Source organism: Trachypithecus francoisi, unplaced genomic scaffold, assembly GCF_009764315.1.
Source record: "Trachypithecus francoisi isolate TF-2019V2 unplaced genomic scaffold, Tfra_2.0 Lachesis_group10, whole genome shotgun sequence".
Lineage (NCBI taxonomy): Eukaryota > Metazoa > Chordata > Mammalia > Primates > Cercopithecidae > Trachypithecus > Trachypithecus francoisi.
This window is the reverse complement of record NW_022681455.1, coordinates 115,459,192-115,474,528: the sequence shown is the minus strand read 5'-3', so window position 1 is coordinate 115,474,528 and position 15,337 is coordinate 115,459,192. Positions and strand designations below refer to the sequence as shown.

The following is a 15,337-nucleotide window of genomic DNA, read 5'->3' as shown; positions in this document are numbered from 1 at the left end:
GTATTAGCAGCTGGGTGATATGATTTGTGAAGTTAGAAAGATCTTTTCTTTTCTTTCTTTTTTTTTTTTTCTTTCTTTTTTGAGACAGATCCTCACTCTGTCACTCAGGTTGGAGTGCAGTGGCGGAATCTTAGCTCACTGCAACCTCCACCTCTGTTGTTCAAGCATTTCTCCCACCTCAGCCTCCTGAGTAGCTGGGATTACAGGCACGTACCACCACACCCAGCTAATTTTTGTATTTTTGGTAGAGACAGGGTTTTACCATGTTGGCCAGGCTGGTCTCGAACTCCTGACCTCAAGTGATCTGCCTGCCTCGGCCTCCTAAAGTGTTGGGATTATAGGCACGAGCCACCGCGCCCAGGCAGAAACCATTTCTTTCTTATTCAGTTCTGTAGACTAGTGTATGTATTTGTGCACTACAGGCATTTGTGACTGATCCAAGGAGATACTTAACATAGTAATACAGTAATCCCCCCCCACCATTCTCAGGGGACACAGTCCAAGACCCCCACTGGATGCCTGAAACCACAGATAATACTGAACCAAATATACTGTGTTTTTTTCTGTACATACATAACTTGGATAAGGTTTAATTTATAAATAAGGCACAGTAAGTGATTAACAACAACAACTAATAATAATAAAATAGAACAGTTATAACACTGTACCACAGTAAAGGTTATGTGAATGTGGTCTGTCTCTCTCTCTCTCAGAAGATCTCCTTGTACTGTACCGGGGGTGACTGACACTGCAGAAGGTAGAACTGTGGATAAGGGGGACTAAGCATTTGTTGCATGGATATATGAATCAAATACCTGTGCTTCTGTGCTAAGTGCTTAACAGTTCTACTGCTCTACCCCCTGCCCCCCACCTGCTTTAGATACTTATGATCTGAGACATAGACTGGCCAGAGTGGGCGTGTAACTGAGTAGAAATACAGATGGTCTACAGATGCCTCAATCATGTTCTCCTGACTTTGTTACTTACATTTATAGGTTTCTTTTTTTTTTTTTTTTGAGACGGAGTCTCGCTCTGTCGCCCAGGCTGGAGTGCAGTGGCCGGATCTCGGCTCACTGCAAGCTCCACCACCCGGGTTTACGCCATTCTCCTGCCTCAGCCTCCTGAGCAGCTGGGACTACAGGCGCCCACCACCACGCCCGGCTAGTTTTTTGTATTTTTTAGTAGAGACGGGGTTTCACCGTGTTAGCCAGGATGGTCTCGATCTCCTAACCTTGTGATCCACCCGTCTCGGCCTCCCAAAGTGCTGGGATTACAGGCTTGAGCCACCGCGCCTGGCCTTTTTTTTTTTTTTTTGAGATAGAACCTTGCTCTGTCTCCTAGTCTGGAGTGCAGTGGTGCAATCTCGGCTCACTGCAAGCTCTCTCTCCCAGGTTCTCGCCATTCTCCTGCCTCAGCCTCCTGAGTAGCTGTGACTACAGGCGCCCGCCACCACACCCGGCTAATTTTTTGTATTTTTCGTAGAGACGGGATTTCACCACGTTAGCCAGTATGGTTTCGATCTCCTGACCACGTGACGCGCCCGTCTCAGCCTCCCAAACTGCTGGGGTTACAGGCGTGAGCCACTGCGCCCGGCCTCATTTATAGATTTCTGAGTTAGATTGGTTTTAGGGAAACCCTAAAAAGGAAAGTGGCTCTTTTTTTTTTGAGATGGAGTCTTGCTCTGTTGTCCAGGCTGTAGTGCAGTGATGCGATCTTGGCTCACCGCAACCTCTACCTCCTGGGTTCAAGCAATTCTCTTGCCTCAACCTCCCAAGCAGCTGGGACTACAGGCATGGGCCACCACACCCAGCTAATTTTTCTATTTTTAGTAGAGACGGAGTTTCACCATATGGGCCAGGCTGGTCTCCAGCTCCTGACCTCATGGCCCACCTGCCTCGGCCTCCCAAAGTGCTGGGATTATGGCATGAGCTGCCGCGCCCAGCTGAAAGTGGTTCTTTTTTTAGCCTGCTTGTTCTCATTGCTTTTTTTTCTGTTATAGATCTTTCTAAAAAAATGGAAGTAGGAGACTTCTTTCCTTTGTACTCAGTGGGTTTCTCAGTGGTGGCAGAGCTACCGTAGGGGAAAAGAGGCAAGTGAGAGGCTTGTGGACCTTGATAAGCTGCTGGACCTAACATCCCCCGAGTGGTGCAGCCTCAGGTACTGCCTGCTCCCCAGAGCCCATGGTCCCCATCTCTAAGGGGTCACATTATTCATGCCCTTTGGGATGGGGGTCACGTTGTAAGTATTCCAGAGTGTTCTCTGTGTCTGAGAGCTTTCATAACCTGGGACGTCCATCTGACCCTGGTGTAATGATTTTTTTTTTTTTTTTGAGACAGAGTCTTGCTCTGTTGCCCAGGCCGGAGTGCAGTGGTGCAATCTTGGCTCACTGCAATCTCTCCCTCATGGGTTTAAGTGATTCTCCTGCCTTGGTCTCCCAAGTAGCTGGGATTACAGGTGTATGCCAGCACACCTGGCTAATTTTTTTATTTTTAGTAGAGACACGGTTTCGCCATGTTTGCCAGGCTGGTCGCGAACTCCTGACCTCAGGTGATCCACCCGCTTCGGCCTTCCAAAGTGCTGGGATTACAGGCGTGAGCCACTGCGCCCAGCCCCTGGTATACGTGATCTCGATAAAGCAGATTGCACTGGGGGGCTTCCCAGAGTCCTTTGTGAGCCCTCCAGTTCTGATGGCTTTCCACTGAGAAAGGTGTGTTCTCTTGGACTCTTAAGTAACTCTGTCAAGAGGAGGTAGAGCAAGTTCTTCTCAGGCACTTTCTCCTCCAGCTGATATCCTTCCTTGCTAAGAAACCACCTCCTGACACTGTTCCTTGCTTCATTTTCACTGGTCTCCATTTGTTTTTAGATGACTTAAGATACCCTATGTCTCAAGAAAGAACAGGAAAGACAAATAGCCTCATCAAAACCAACACAGCATATCCTTGGATAGGACCAAGTTCTGGGCCTAATGCTCTATGTCCTGTTAGGTTCTGAGTCATTGCTCTGTCCTACACTTTTTGGATCTAGTAGCTCTCCAAAGCTGTGGATCTACTATGGGTTTCTCCAGTAATAAACACCAGGCAGAGGGACCAGTGTCACGGCAGTAATGTCATGTGTGCTGTGAGCAAGGGCAGGAGGAGGCAGGAAGCAGTGCTGTCACTTTGGTTCTGGTTTGGTTCTTGATTAATGATTTATTTTTTAGGAGTCAGCTAGAAGTGCCACTCTGTCCCAGTTTTCCATGTCTCAGCTCTTTCTGGCATCTCACATTGTGTCTCCTGTCTTAAGTGGCCCTTTTGTCACTGATGTGTCAATGACACTCTGTACTGGCGGAGAGGGAAAAGGACTGAGGTCACACACTGCCGAGGGTGTTCCCTTTCCCTTATCAATGTGGTGCCACTGGCCATGGCTGACACAGCTGATGGGGAGATGGGTGCCGGGGGCATGGAACCCTTGGGGCAGAACTGGTCACCACTGGGGCTTATTCTGTAGTTGATCTTCAGCTAAGGCTGTGTTTTTCTAAGACTATTGCTGAACAATTAAGAAAAGAAGAAGGGGCAGGCATAAGAGCTGAGGCCGTTCTGATTAGGAGTGCGAGCGGGTGTCATTTGGGGATGAGAAATGGTCAGGTTGTGTGACAAGTCAATTACCAGCCAGCAGTGCCATGCTCAACTACTGCTCTGTAAGAAACTACATCTTCCTGCTGATTCTGCTCAGAGTAACCTGTGGATTTTTTCCCCTGAGATGATTTCCTCAATTAGGTGACTATGATCCTGTTCCATGTGTTAATTCATTTATTTTTGGGCTTCATTTTATCTGGAATAGTGGAGTTGGTGTAGTCATAGAAACTGGAAGGGTTCTGGGCTTATTCATCCAGAACTCATTATCCAGCTCCCCTGGCTGTGCTCTGCTCTGCTTCCGAAGGCACCGAGGGCAGCAGCTTTCTTCCCTGATTTTTCTTTGCAGCGGGTGCCTCCCAGGTCAAATGGAATAAAAAAAATGCTAACTGCCTTGCCACCAGCCATGACGGTGATGTGCGGATATGGGATAAGAGGGTGAGTAATCTCTTTTTTCCCCCTTGTTGGTCTTTGATCCCTCCCAGAGGGTGTGAAGATGACTTTCTGAATGCCGGGGCTCGTCTTGAGAGTCCGGGGAACCCTGGGCAGCATGGTAAATGCTCATTTTAAGCTTGTAGTACCAGATGATATTTGCGTCTCAGTCCAATGTTGAAGGAAGCTAGGGAAGTGAGACATTAGCAACAGTGGTTGAGAAATCAGCCCCATTTTGCCACCTCCTAATTATGACACCAGGTAAGCCAGCCACTGTCACTTCTCTTAACCTCAGTTTCCTCCAAAATAAAGACACTAACAGTGTGTGTATCACTGGGGTTAAGCCGTGGAGCCCAGACACTATTCTAGAATTGTCAGCAGGTGTCTCATCCCTGCCCGTGCTTGCAAAGTGAAATGTATTTGTTCTCGGATGCCTGCCATCCTGAATACTTCCAGTAACGATGAGCGAGGCAGGGCACTCATGATGCTTAAATTTCCCCTTACAAGCCTAGATGTCCCATCAGCCTCAAAGTAGCCTGCATATCGATCATACGTTGTCACTGCAGCAGCCCATGGGACATCTAGGGATGGAAATAGCACCGGGTCCTTGGTTGTGACTGTAATGGAAAGTCTGCTGAAGTTGGTTGTGTTGGCTTCAGTGAGGGTCATGGCACAGGGAAAAGGCCTCCCCCATATTGACTGCCAGACTGTTGAGTAATAATGAACAGAGCCATCACTGCCATGAGACCTGGATGTAAATCCTGCTCACTGCCTGTGAAACCTGGGGCTAGAGATGCTCAGGCATTGTGGGGATGGCTTGTTCAGGGATGACTCCACCATCTTATCTTCCGACTGCTCCCTTCCCTTCATACATTTGGAAGAGAAGTGGAAAGTGGAGCAGAGATGAGGCGTGGCAGATCCTGTCTGCTGCATCAGGCTCCAGGCATGCTGGGGAAGCCTTATGTGGCAGAAGCCCTCTGCCTTAGGTAGCTCTTAGGTGAGAAGGTGATTTCGTAGAGGTTGGGCGGGTGCATATTCTTTTTTTATTTTTTCTTGAGACGGAGTCTGGCTCTGTTGCCCGGGCTGGAGTGCAGTGGGGACCTTCGCTCACTGCAACCTCTGCCTCCTGGGTTCAAGTGATTCTCCTGCCTCAGCATCCCGAGTAGCTGGGACTGTAGGCGTGTACCACCACACCCAGGTAATTTTTGTATTTTTAGTACAGATGGAGTTTGACCATGTTGGCCAGGATGGTCTTGAACTCCTGACCTCAAGTGATCTGCCTGCCTCAGCCTCCCAAAGTGTTGGAATTACAGGCGTGAGCCACTGCGCCCAGCCGCATCTTCTACATGTTAGTTTTTGTCTTCTGTTCCTGTATGGCCATTTTTTCCCTTTTTCTCTTTTTTTTTTTTTTTTGAGATGGAGCCTCACTCTGTCACACAGGCCGGAGTGTAGTGGTGTGACTATAGCTCATTACAGCCTCGACCTCTTGGGCTCAAGCTATTCTCCTGCCTCAGCCTCCTGAATAACTGGGACTACAAGTACCTGCCATCACACCCAGCCAATTTTTTAAAATATTTTTTTGTAGAGACAAGGTCTCCCTATGTTGCCCAGGCTGGTCTTGAACTCCTGGGGTCAAGCGATCCTCCCACCTCAGCCTCCCAAAGTACTGGGATTACGGACATGAGCCACTGCTCCTGGCCTTCTTTATTTCTTTAATTAGTGATTGGTTTTATTCAGTTTGTCACTAGAACAGCATTTTCTAGTCTCCTGATTAGAAAGGAGGTAACTGATAATACTAATTTCCCTCAGCAAATCTTTTTATCTATTTTATTGAAAGGGTTTTAGCTTTTTTTCTTTTTTTTAATTAATAATGATACTTAGGGCCAGGGGCGGTGGCTCACACCTGTAATCCCAGCACTTTGGGAGGCCTAGTCGGGTGGATCATGAGGTCAAGAGATCGTGACCATTTCTGGCCAACATGGTGAAACCCCATCTCTACTAAAAATACAAAGATTAGCTAGGGGTGGTGCTGCACGCCTGTAGTCCCAGCTACTCGGAGGCTGAGGCAGGAGAATCGCTTGAACCCAGGAGGCGGAGGTTGCAGTGAGCCACGATCATGCAACTGCACTCCAACCTGGGTGACAGAGTGAGCCTCTGTCTCAAAAATAAATAAATAAATAATAAATAAATAAATAAATAAATAAATAAACAAACTAAAAATAATGATACTTAGGACTTCTGCTCAGGTGAGTTGTAGAACTTGTTGATTATATTTTCACTTCTCTGGAGCTTTGTAGTGTCAAAGCAGCACTGATTGCAACAAGCATTACAAACTTCAAAGTGTCAGCGCTGACAGTGAATTTTAACCCAAACTCATATATGACTAACATATTAACGTTTACTGAGCATTTATTGTACATAAGCATTATTTTAAGAGCTTTACATTTATTGATTAATGTCTCTTTATAATTAGCCTTTAAAGTAAAGGTTTTTTTTTTTTTTTTTTGAGACAGAGTCTCACTCTGTTGCCCAGGCTGGAGTACAGTGGCGTGATCTTGGCTCACTGCAATCTCTACCTCCCAGGTTCAAGCAGTTCTCTTGCCTCAGCCTCCTGAGTAGCTGGGATTACAGGTGCCCACCACCAAATCTGGCTAATTTTTGTATTTTTAGTAGAGACAGGGTTTCACCGTGTTGGTCAGGCTGGTCTCGACTCCTGGCCACAGGTGATCCACCCGTCTCCGCCTCCCAAAGTGCTGGAATTACAGGCGTGAGCCACTGCGCCCGGCCATTATGTGCTATAGTTATCCCTGTTCTACAGATGCGTAAACCAAAGCACAATTTGCTGCCAAAATTTGAACCCAGGCAGGCTGGTGCTAGAGACTGCACTCTTTTTGTTTTTGAGACAGAGTCTCCCTCTGTCTCCCAGGTCAGAGTGCAGTTGTACAATCATAGCTCACTGCAGCCTCAAACTCCTGCCCTGAAGTGATCCTCCCACCTGAGTAGCTGGGACTGCGGGCATGCACCACCATGATGAGGTAATTAAAACAAAATTTTTTTGTATAGATGGTAATCTTACTGTGTTGCCCAGGCTGGTCTTGACTTCTGGTCTCAAGTGATCCTCCTGCTTTGGCTTCCCAAAACCTTGGGATTACAGGTGTGAGCCACGGCACCCAGCCTAGAGATTGCACTCTTAACCTCTATAATGCTAATTATAGAAGTAATACAAGCTCTTTGTAGAAAATATAAATGAAAAAATAAAAATCATTCATAATCCTACTACCCAGAGACAAATGCTAACATTTTGGTGTTTTCTGTTTTATGCTTTTTTTTTTTTTAACATAGTTTGTCATACTGTGTATGTAGTTGTGTACACTTTTTTTTCATTTAACATTACAACAGATGCATTATCCTCGTACTGTAAGCTCTAAGTATAGCTTTCAGTGGCTGCATCATATTGTATAATTATATGGTGTCACGTAGCTGTAGGATATTGATTCAGCGTCATTATTTCCCATTTGTTGATCATTTAGGTTTTTTCTGGTTTTCTAGTGTTTCAGATAACATCAAGATGAACTTCTTTTATATCTAAAGCTTTTTGTGAGTTTGTATTATTCCCTTAAGATAGGAAAAGTTTTGGGCTGGGAAAAGTGGCTCAAACCTGTAATCCCAGCACTTTGGGAGGCCATGGCAAGAAGATTGCTTAAGGCCAGGAGTTCAAGACCAGCTTCACCATGTTGGCCAGGCTGGTCACGAACTCTTGACCTCAGGTGATCCACCCGCCTTGGCCTCCCAAGGTGCCGGGATTACAGGCGTGAGCCACCGCCCCCGGCCTGTTTATTTTCTATGCTTATTAATCATGTATTGTTTTCTTTTGTGATGTACATTCATTCTCCTTCGGAATCTTAGCACTCCATCACTTTAAGATGGTGGTTTTACCCTTTTGTTGAAGCTGGGTTCATTTGGATGTCTCAGTCCCTCTTCTTGGGTGATCATGGGGAAGGCAAGTGGGAATTGTCAGATTGCGCTATTGAAAGTGTGAGGCTGGGCACAGTGGATCGTGCCTGTAATCCCAGGACTTTGGGCGGCCAAAACAGGTGGGTCGCTTGAGCCCAGGAGTTCAAAACCAGCCTGGACAACATGCAAAACCCTATCTCTACAAAAAATGCAAAAAAATTAGCCAGGCAAGGTGGCATGTACCTGTAGTCCTAGCTATTTGGAGGGCTGAGGCGGGAGGACTGCTTGAGCCCAGTAAGTTGAGGCTGCAGTGAGCCGTGATCGTGCCACTGCACACAGAGCAAGACTTCGTCTCATAAAACAAAAAACGGGGGAAAGTACCCACTACCTTGTATCCTCCATTGAAGTGGGAAGAAATGAGGCTCACAGGCGCATTTCCAGAGCATGTGAAGGAGAGTTGGATAAGTCTTTTGGTGATGGTGTTTTGTTTGGCTTAACCAAAACAAAGTCTGTGTAGGGTAGAAACAGTATCTGGTAGTATTTTTGCATCCTCACTCACTACCTGGCAGACTTTTATGTGGTAGACACTCAATGAGTTCTTTCTAAATTGATAACATTCGGTGCTGATCTGTTGCAGAAACCCAATACAGCAGTGGAATATTTAGCCGCCCACCTCTCCAAAATCCATGGCCTGGACTGGCACCCAGACAGCGAGCATATTCTTGCTACCTCCAGTCAAGACAATTCTGTGAAGGTCAGTGGCGCCCATGGGGAAGTTGGAGGAGCAGTGTTTGGGTGGCATCAGGGATGTACGATTCCACCTTGGGAGGAAAGCTATAGTGTCTTAGCATAGTATGTATTTCACGGTGCATGTGCTTCTTGGGCAATTGAACACATAAATTTGGTTATGTTGACCAGCGAAATGCAACAGAGCGAGACCCAACATGGTGCTGTTCAACGTAACCACGCTGCATTACGATGGCAGAGTGACATGCCACAGCATCTCCTCTGATATGTCTCTTAGAATTTGTTCAGAAGGTTTTCGTCTTTCCCTTTGTGAAAGGAAGTCAGAGATAAAAGTACTTAGAAAGAGAAAGAAGTTGGCTGGGTGCAGTGGCTCACACCTGTAATCCCAGCACTTTGGGAGGCCAAGGCAGGCAGATCACTTGAGGTCAGGAGTTGGAGACCAGCCCGGCCAACCTGGTGAAACCTGATCTCTACTAAAAATACAAAAATTAGTTGGATGTGGTGGCGCACACCTGTAATTCCAGCTACTCAGGAGGCTGAGACACAAGAATCGCTTGAACCCGGGAGGCAGAGGTTGCACTGAGCCGAGATTGAGCCACTGCACACCAACATGGGCGACCGAGCGAGACTCTACCTCAAGAAAGGGAAAGAGGTTCCCTTGCAAAGAAGCTGCAAGGAAGTTAGGTATGCATAACAGATATAAGTAAAGAGAAAAGCCTACAGAGTTGTTAAGGTTGCAAAGTTTACAATTAGTCTATTCCTGGTGAAAAAACAGCTGCTCCCTCACATGCTTATCATATGTAGAAAGTTCTGACGTTTTCAGGCTAGAGTCATTTTATTAGTGATTCTCTAACTTACAGGAAATGCTCAAGATTTTTTGTGTTTCAGTAACCCGATTATTTTTGGTTTATCACAAGGTACAACGTTGTTTGTTTGCCTTTCCTCTCTGTGGCATGTGATGTTCATACTTGGTCAGAATGATGGCAGGGCAGAGTCATCTTTGCTCCAGTAGTTCCTCCTTGTGGTCAGGTTTCTGAGGGCAGGGGTTGGACCACAGAAGTTGGTTTAGCAATTTTATGATTCAGTGTCATTTATTTAATGCTTTGTTGTATTTATATAGTCATATATGACATCTTTGTGATATGATTAGCAAACTACAGTCATACACTAAGTTAAAAGTTAAATCCTGTCTTGAAGTTTGTAAATCCCTCAGGGTTGTAAGTTATTTTTAATGTGCCAGATGTGACTTTTTTTGTTTGTTTGTTCATATTGCATTCGGTTTTTTTTGTTTGTTTTTTTTTTTTTTTTTTGAGACGGAGTCTTGCTCTGTCGCCCGGGCTGGAGTGCAGTGGCTGGATCTCAGCTCACTGCAAGCTCCGCCTCCCGGGTTTACACCATTCTCCTGCCTCAGCCTCCGGAGTAGCTGGGACTACAGGCGCCCGCTACCTCCCCCGGCTAGTTTTTTTTTTTGTATTTTTAGTAGAGACGGGGTTTCACCGTGTTAGCCAGGATGGTCTCGATCTCCTGACCTCGTGATCCGCCCGTCTCGGCCTCCCAAAGTGCTGGGATTACAGGCTTGAGCCACTGTGCCCGGCCATATTGCATTTGGTTTTTTGTTTTTATTTTTATTTTTTTTTTGAGACTGAGTCTCGCTTTGTCACCCAGGCAGAAGTGCAGTGGTGTGATCTCGGCTCAGTGCAACGTCCACTCCTGATTCTTTTGCCTCAGCCTCCCGAGTAGCTGGGATTATAGATGCACGCCATCATGCCTGACTAATTTTTGTATTTTTAGTACAGATGGGATTTAACCATGTTGGCCAGGATGGTCTTGAACTCCTAACCTCAAGTGATCCACCCATCTCAGCCTCCCAAAGTGCTGGGATTACAGGCAGGAGCTACCATGCCCGGCCACATTTGGGTTTCTGTCCCCATACCCCAATCAGCTTGTCTCCCAAGTTCGGAAACCAGAAACCATCCAGTTCAACTCTACCTCTTTCTATGAGATGCCCAAGTTTGTTGATACTCAGTGGCATCTTTCCTACCCGTGAGGCTGGGGTTTCATAGGTAATAAAGCAGGTAACAGCCAGTTTCCTGGGAGGACTTTATAGGCATTGTTTCCCCATACAAAGAGCCTTCTCTGTTCTTTACCAGCAGGCTTAGCTTATTAATGAAATGAGATTTTTGGCATGGTATTTGATTTATTCCACTATATCCTGGAAGCAAGACAATTTTTTTTTTTTTTTTTTTTTTTGAGATGGAATCTTGCTCTGTCACCCAGGCTGGAGTGCAGTGGCACGATCTTGGCTCACTGCAACCTCCACCTCCCAGGTTCAAGTGATTCTCCTGTGCATGCCACATGCCAACACGCCCAGCTAACTTTTGTATTTTTAGTAGAGATGTGGTTTCACCATGTTGGCCAGGTTGGTCTCAATCTCTTAACCTCATGATTCACCCACCTCGGCCTCCTACAGTGCTAGCAAGACAATTTTATTGAATGTATGTAAATAGCATGATCATAAAAAGTGAAGAAACTTATAAAAGGGACTTTGTATAACATTCAACCATTTTTTCAGTAGATAGGGATCAATATGTGTAATTTTTCTACATAATCATTCTTAGGTTTATATGACAACTCTTAGGTGTATATGACAAATGCCCAAGCTAGTGTTTTAGTTTTATTCCTTTTGTATACTATCCATATAATGTAAAAATACAAAATTAGGAGCAAGGTTATCACTGAATGTGTATTTCACTTCAGTTTGTAAATTGTTTAACTACAGAACAATTGAGTTGAAGGTTAGGGGTAGATCAAGAAGAAAGAAAAGAATTTTTCTTATGTGGCCCTTAGAAATAGAACATTAACTACAATTAAATGAGTTCATATCATTTTACATAATCTTTTTGTTTTTCCTGATCTTGGGTTAACAGCAGCCTCTTTCACAAAAATTGTTGCCTTCTAGACAAAGAGAGCCCTGGAAATCCAGTCATAGTCCCTTGGTACATTCTTTTTTTTTTGAGACAGAGTCTTGCTGTGTTGCCCAGGCTGGATTGCAGTGGCGTGATCTTGACTCACTGCAACCTCTGCCTCCCGGGTTCAAGCAATTCTCATGTCTCAGCCTCCCTCAGTAGCTGGGATTACAAGGGTGCACTAACATGCCAGGCTAATTTTTGTATTTTTAGTAGAGACGGAGTTTCACTATGTTGGCCAGACTGGTCTCAAACTCCTGACCTCAAACAGTCTACCTGTCTCGGCCTCCCAAAGTGCTGGGATTACAGGAATGAGCCACCGCGCCCTACCACCCTTGGTACATTCTGATGAGAAACATGCAGCTTTGAGTCTATTTCCTAGGGTATCAACACTCAAGGAAACCTGGTTCATTCTTGACCAAGGCTCTTCTGATATTTCCTTATACTTCTCTTTCTTCATCTCTATGTAGATATGTGTATATCTATATATAAAGAAAATATATGTATTTTGTCTCACCGTGTTGCCCAGGCTGGTTTTGAATTCCTGGGCTCGAGCAATCTTCCTGCTTCAGCCTCCCAAAGTGTTAGGATTACAGGCGTGAGCCACACCTAGCCCCTGATATTTCTTCAGAGGACTTTTTTTCTGATCTGTAGTTTGTAGCAGGAACCCTTTGGCAAGGGTAAATGAAAAGGAGAAATTGTCTGTGAATGGGGGGATGGAATGGCTCCGGTTAATTTGTAATAACTACCTATATCAGATTGAAATAGAATGAAGTCTTCTGTTTGCAAATGACATGTAATCATTTTGTAAGACTGCATCAGTGATTGCCTTGAGAGCAAGAGCATGTTATGAACAGTGAGGACGTTGTCAAATCTCCAGGGTCCTCTAATTAATCCCATACATTGTATAATTGTCACCAGTTGGTGAGCATATTTAAATCTAGAAACAAAATCTTTCTTTTTTTCTTAAAAAAGGCATTAATCTTGCTAACAGTTATATGCCGATCTTTGTACATGAATGTGAATATGTTCATGAATGTGAATATGAAAGTACACAGTTACTAGAATGTATTCATATTAACAACATTTTACTTGTGTATAATTAATCTGGGGAGGCTGAACTTGTCTTTGCTAGCTTTCCACACACTGTGGGTTTGATAATAGGGCGGCATGCACAGTGTGGAGCTCGTTAGAAATCTGGAGAATGACAAGCATACCTAATTATTTTGAGTATAATTCCTTTTATAAGTTGAGGGGCGATTTATAGTTTACCATGTGGCCATATGGGAAACCCAAAAGTAGTTTAAGCTGAAAAGCCATCTTGACCATTATTTTGAACACAGGACCTGAATTTGGCAACAAAGAGTTGTCATATAAGGGTCTAAAAATAAGAAATGGCTGTCGCAGTGGCTCACGCCTGTAATCCCAATGCTTTGGGAGGCCAAGGCGGGTGGATCACCTGAGGTCAGGAGTTCATGACCAGCCTGGCCAACATGGTGTAACTCCATCTCTACTAAAAATACATAGCTGGGTGTGGTGGTGCATGCCTGTAATCCCACCTACTCGGGAGGTTGAGGCAGGAGAATCGCTTGAACCCAGGAGGTGGAGGTTGCAGTGAGCTGAGATCATGCTATATGCACTCCAGCCTGGGCAACAAGAGCTAAACTCCGTCTCAAAAAAAAAAAAAAAAAAAAAAAACCCGAATAAATAAAATAAAGATAAGAAATGATTACAGTCTTGATATATAGTGAAACTAAAGTTAAATACAGCAGTAAGTGATAAAAATTATTAAGAATGGTAGCATTTTTTAAAAAATGAGATTTAGGCAAATAATTCAGGAGCTTTATGAAAAACACAAAAAGTAACAGTATTTTGGTGAACCTCTGCTCTGTAGATACAGACTAAGTTTACTGTTTTAAACAAATGATGTGCTCAGTGATCAGTTGCTGTTTAAATGGAAAGAAAACCTACATTTTAGGTTTTGTTTTTCTTTTTTAGAGACAGGGTCTCACTGTGTCACCCAGGCTGCACTACAAGTGGCATGATCACAGCTCACTGCAGCCTTGAACTGCTGGGCTCAAGTGATCCTCCCACCTCAGTCTCTCAAGTTGCTAGGACTACAGGTGTATGCCACCATGTCAAATTATTTTGTTTTTTGTAGAGGTGGGGTCTTGCTATGTTGCCCAGGCTGGCATTTTAGTTTTATTCCTTTTGTGTACTATCCATATAATGTTTTGCACAAAAATCTTTTCCACAAGTCATTTTTGTTTTATAAGAAAATCCATAACATTTGGCCAACTTTGTCAACACATAATATATAAGGCAAAAATATTCAATTTTTCTCCTTGATAAGGCAAGAAATGCATGTATTATCTTGCAAACACATCCTCATACAATCATAGATAATATTTGACTTTTTTTTTTTTTTTTTGAGACGGAGTCTCGCTCTGTCGCCCTGGCTGGAGTGCAGTGGCCGGATCTCAGCTCACTGCAAGCTCCGCCTCCCGGGTTTACGCCATTCTCCTGCCTCAGCCTCCCGAGTAGCTGGGACTACAGGCGCCTGCCACCTCGCCCGGCTAGATTTCTGTATTTTTTAGTAGAGACGGGGTTTCACCATGTTAGGCAGGATGGTCTCGATCTCCTGACCTTGTGATCCGCCCGTCTCGGCCTCCCAAAGTGCAGGGATTACAGGCTTGAGCCACCACGCCCGGCCAATATTTGACATTTTTAAGGCAGCAGAAGTAAGCATGTATACCAATGTGATCAAAAGGTATTTGTAAATCCTTTCACCCTATTAACTGGACAATCAATAAAGAGTCAAGACTGGGCATGGTGGCTCACGCATGTAATCTCAGCACTTTGGGAGTCTGAGGAGGGAGGATCACTTGAGCCCAGGAGTTGGAGACCAGCCCGGCCAACATAGTGAAACCCCATCTCCACAAAAAATAAGCAAATTAGCTTGGTGTGATGGTGCCTACCAGTAGTCTCAGCCACCCAGAAGGCTGAGGTAGGAGGATTGTTGGAGCCGAGGAGGTTGAGGCTGCAGTGAGCTGTGATCACACCATTGCACTCCAACCTGGGTGACAGAGTGAGACCCTGTCTCAAATAAATAAATAAATAAATAGTATTAAGGAGCAAGGGTGTGTGTGTAAAAATTATGTTTCATGACTCAATTTTCAAAAGGTATTCTTGGCTAGGTGTGGTGGTTCATGCCTGTAATCTTAGCACCTTGAGAGGCTGATGTGGGAGGATTCCTTCAGGCCTGGAGTTTAAAATGAGCCTAGACAACATAGTAAGACCCTGTTTGTAAAAAATAAAAAGATAGCTGGACTGGTGGCATGCACCTGTCATCCCAGCTACTCAGTAGGCTAAGGCGGGAGGATTGCTTGAGCCCAGGAGTTCGAGGCTGCAATGAGCTTTGATCAAACCACTGCACTCCAGTTTAGGTGACAGAGTGAGACCCTATATCTTAAAAAATATATATATATATAATTATGCCTAGACTTTATTTATATATTCAAAGGTTATTCATTAATATTAGTTCAAGGTCTTAAAATTAATCTAAAGATTTTGAAATTACAATTTAAGTTTATAACACAGAAACAAAAGTTTATATTAAGAGTTTGT

General features: G+C 44.6%; 1 protein-coding gene across 6 annotated transcripts in view; it reads left to right on the top strand.

Moving 5' to 3' along the window:
- WDR59 (WD repeat domain 59) overlaps positions 1-15,337 on the top strand; it is a 116,652-nt gene that overhangs the window by 45,178 nt on the left and 56,137 nt on the right. For 4 of the 6 annotated variants that reach the window (XM_033219019.1, XM_033219018.1, XM_033219017.1 and 1 more), the window contains 2 exons: positions 3,961-4,049; positions 8,635-8,751. In XM_033219019.1, the coding sequence (XP_033074910.1) occupies positions 3,961-4,049; positions 8,635-8,751 (206 nt within the window). Of the gene's footprint in view, positions 1-3,960; positions 4,050-7,027; positions 7,079-8,634; positions 8,752-15,337 lie in introns of those variants that run through there. The other 2 variants (XM_033219022.1, XM_033219021.1) reach the window with 1 other exon arrangement.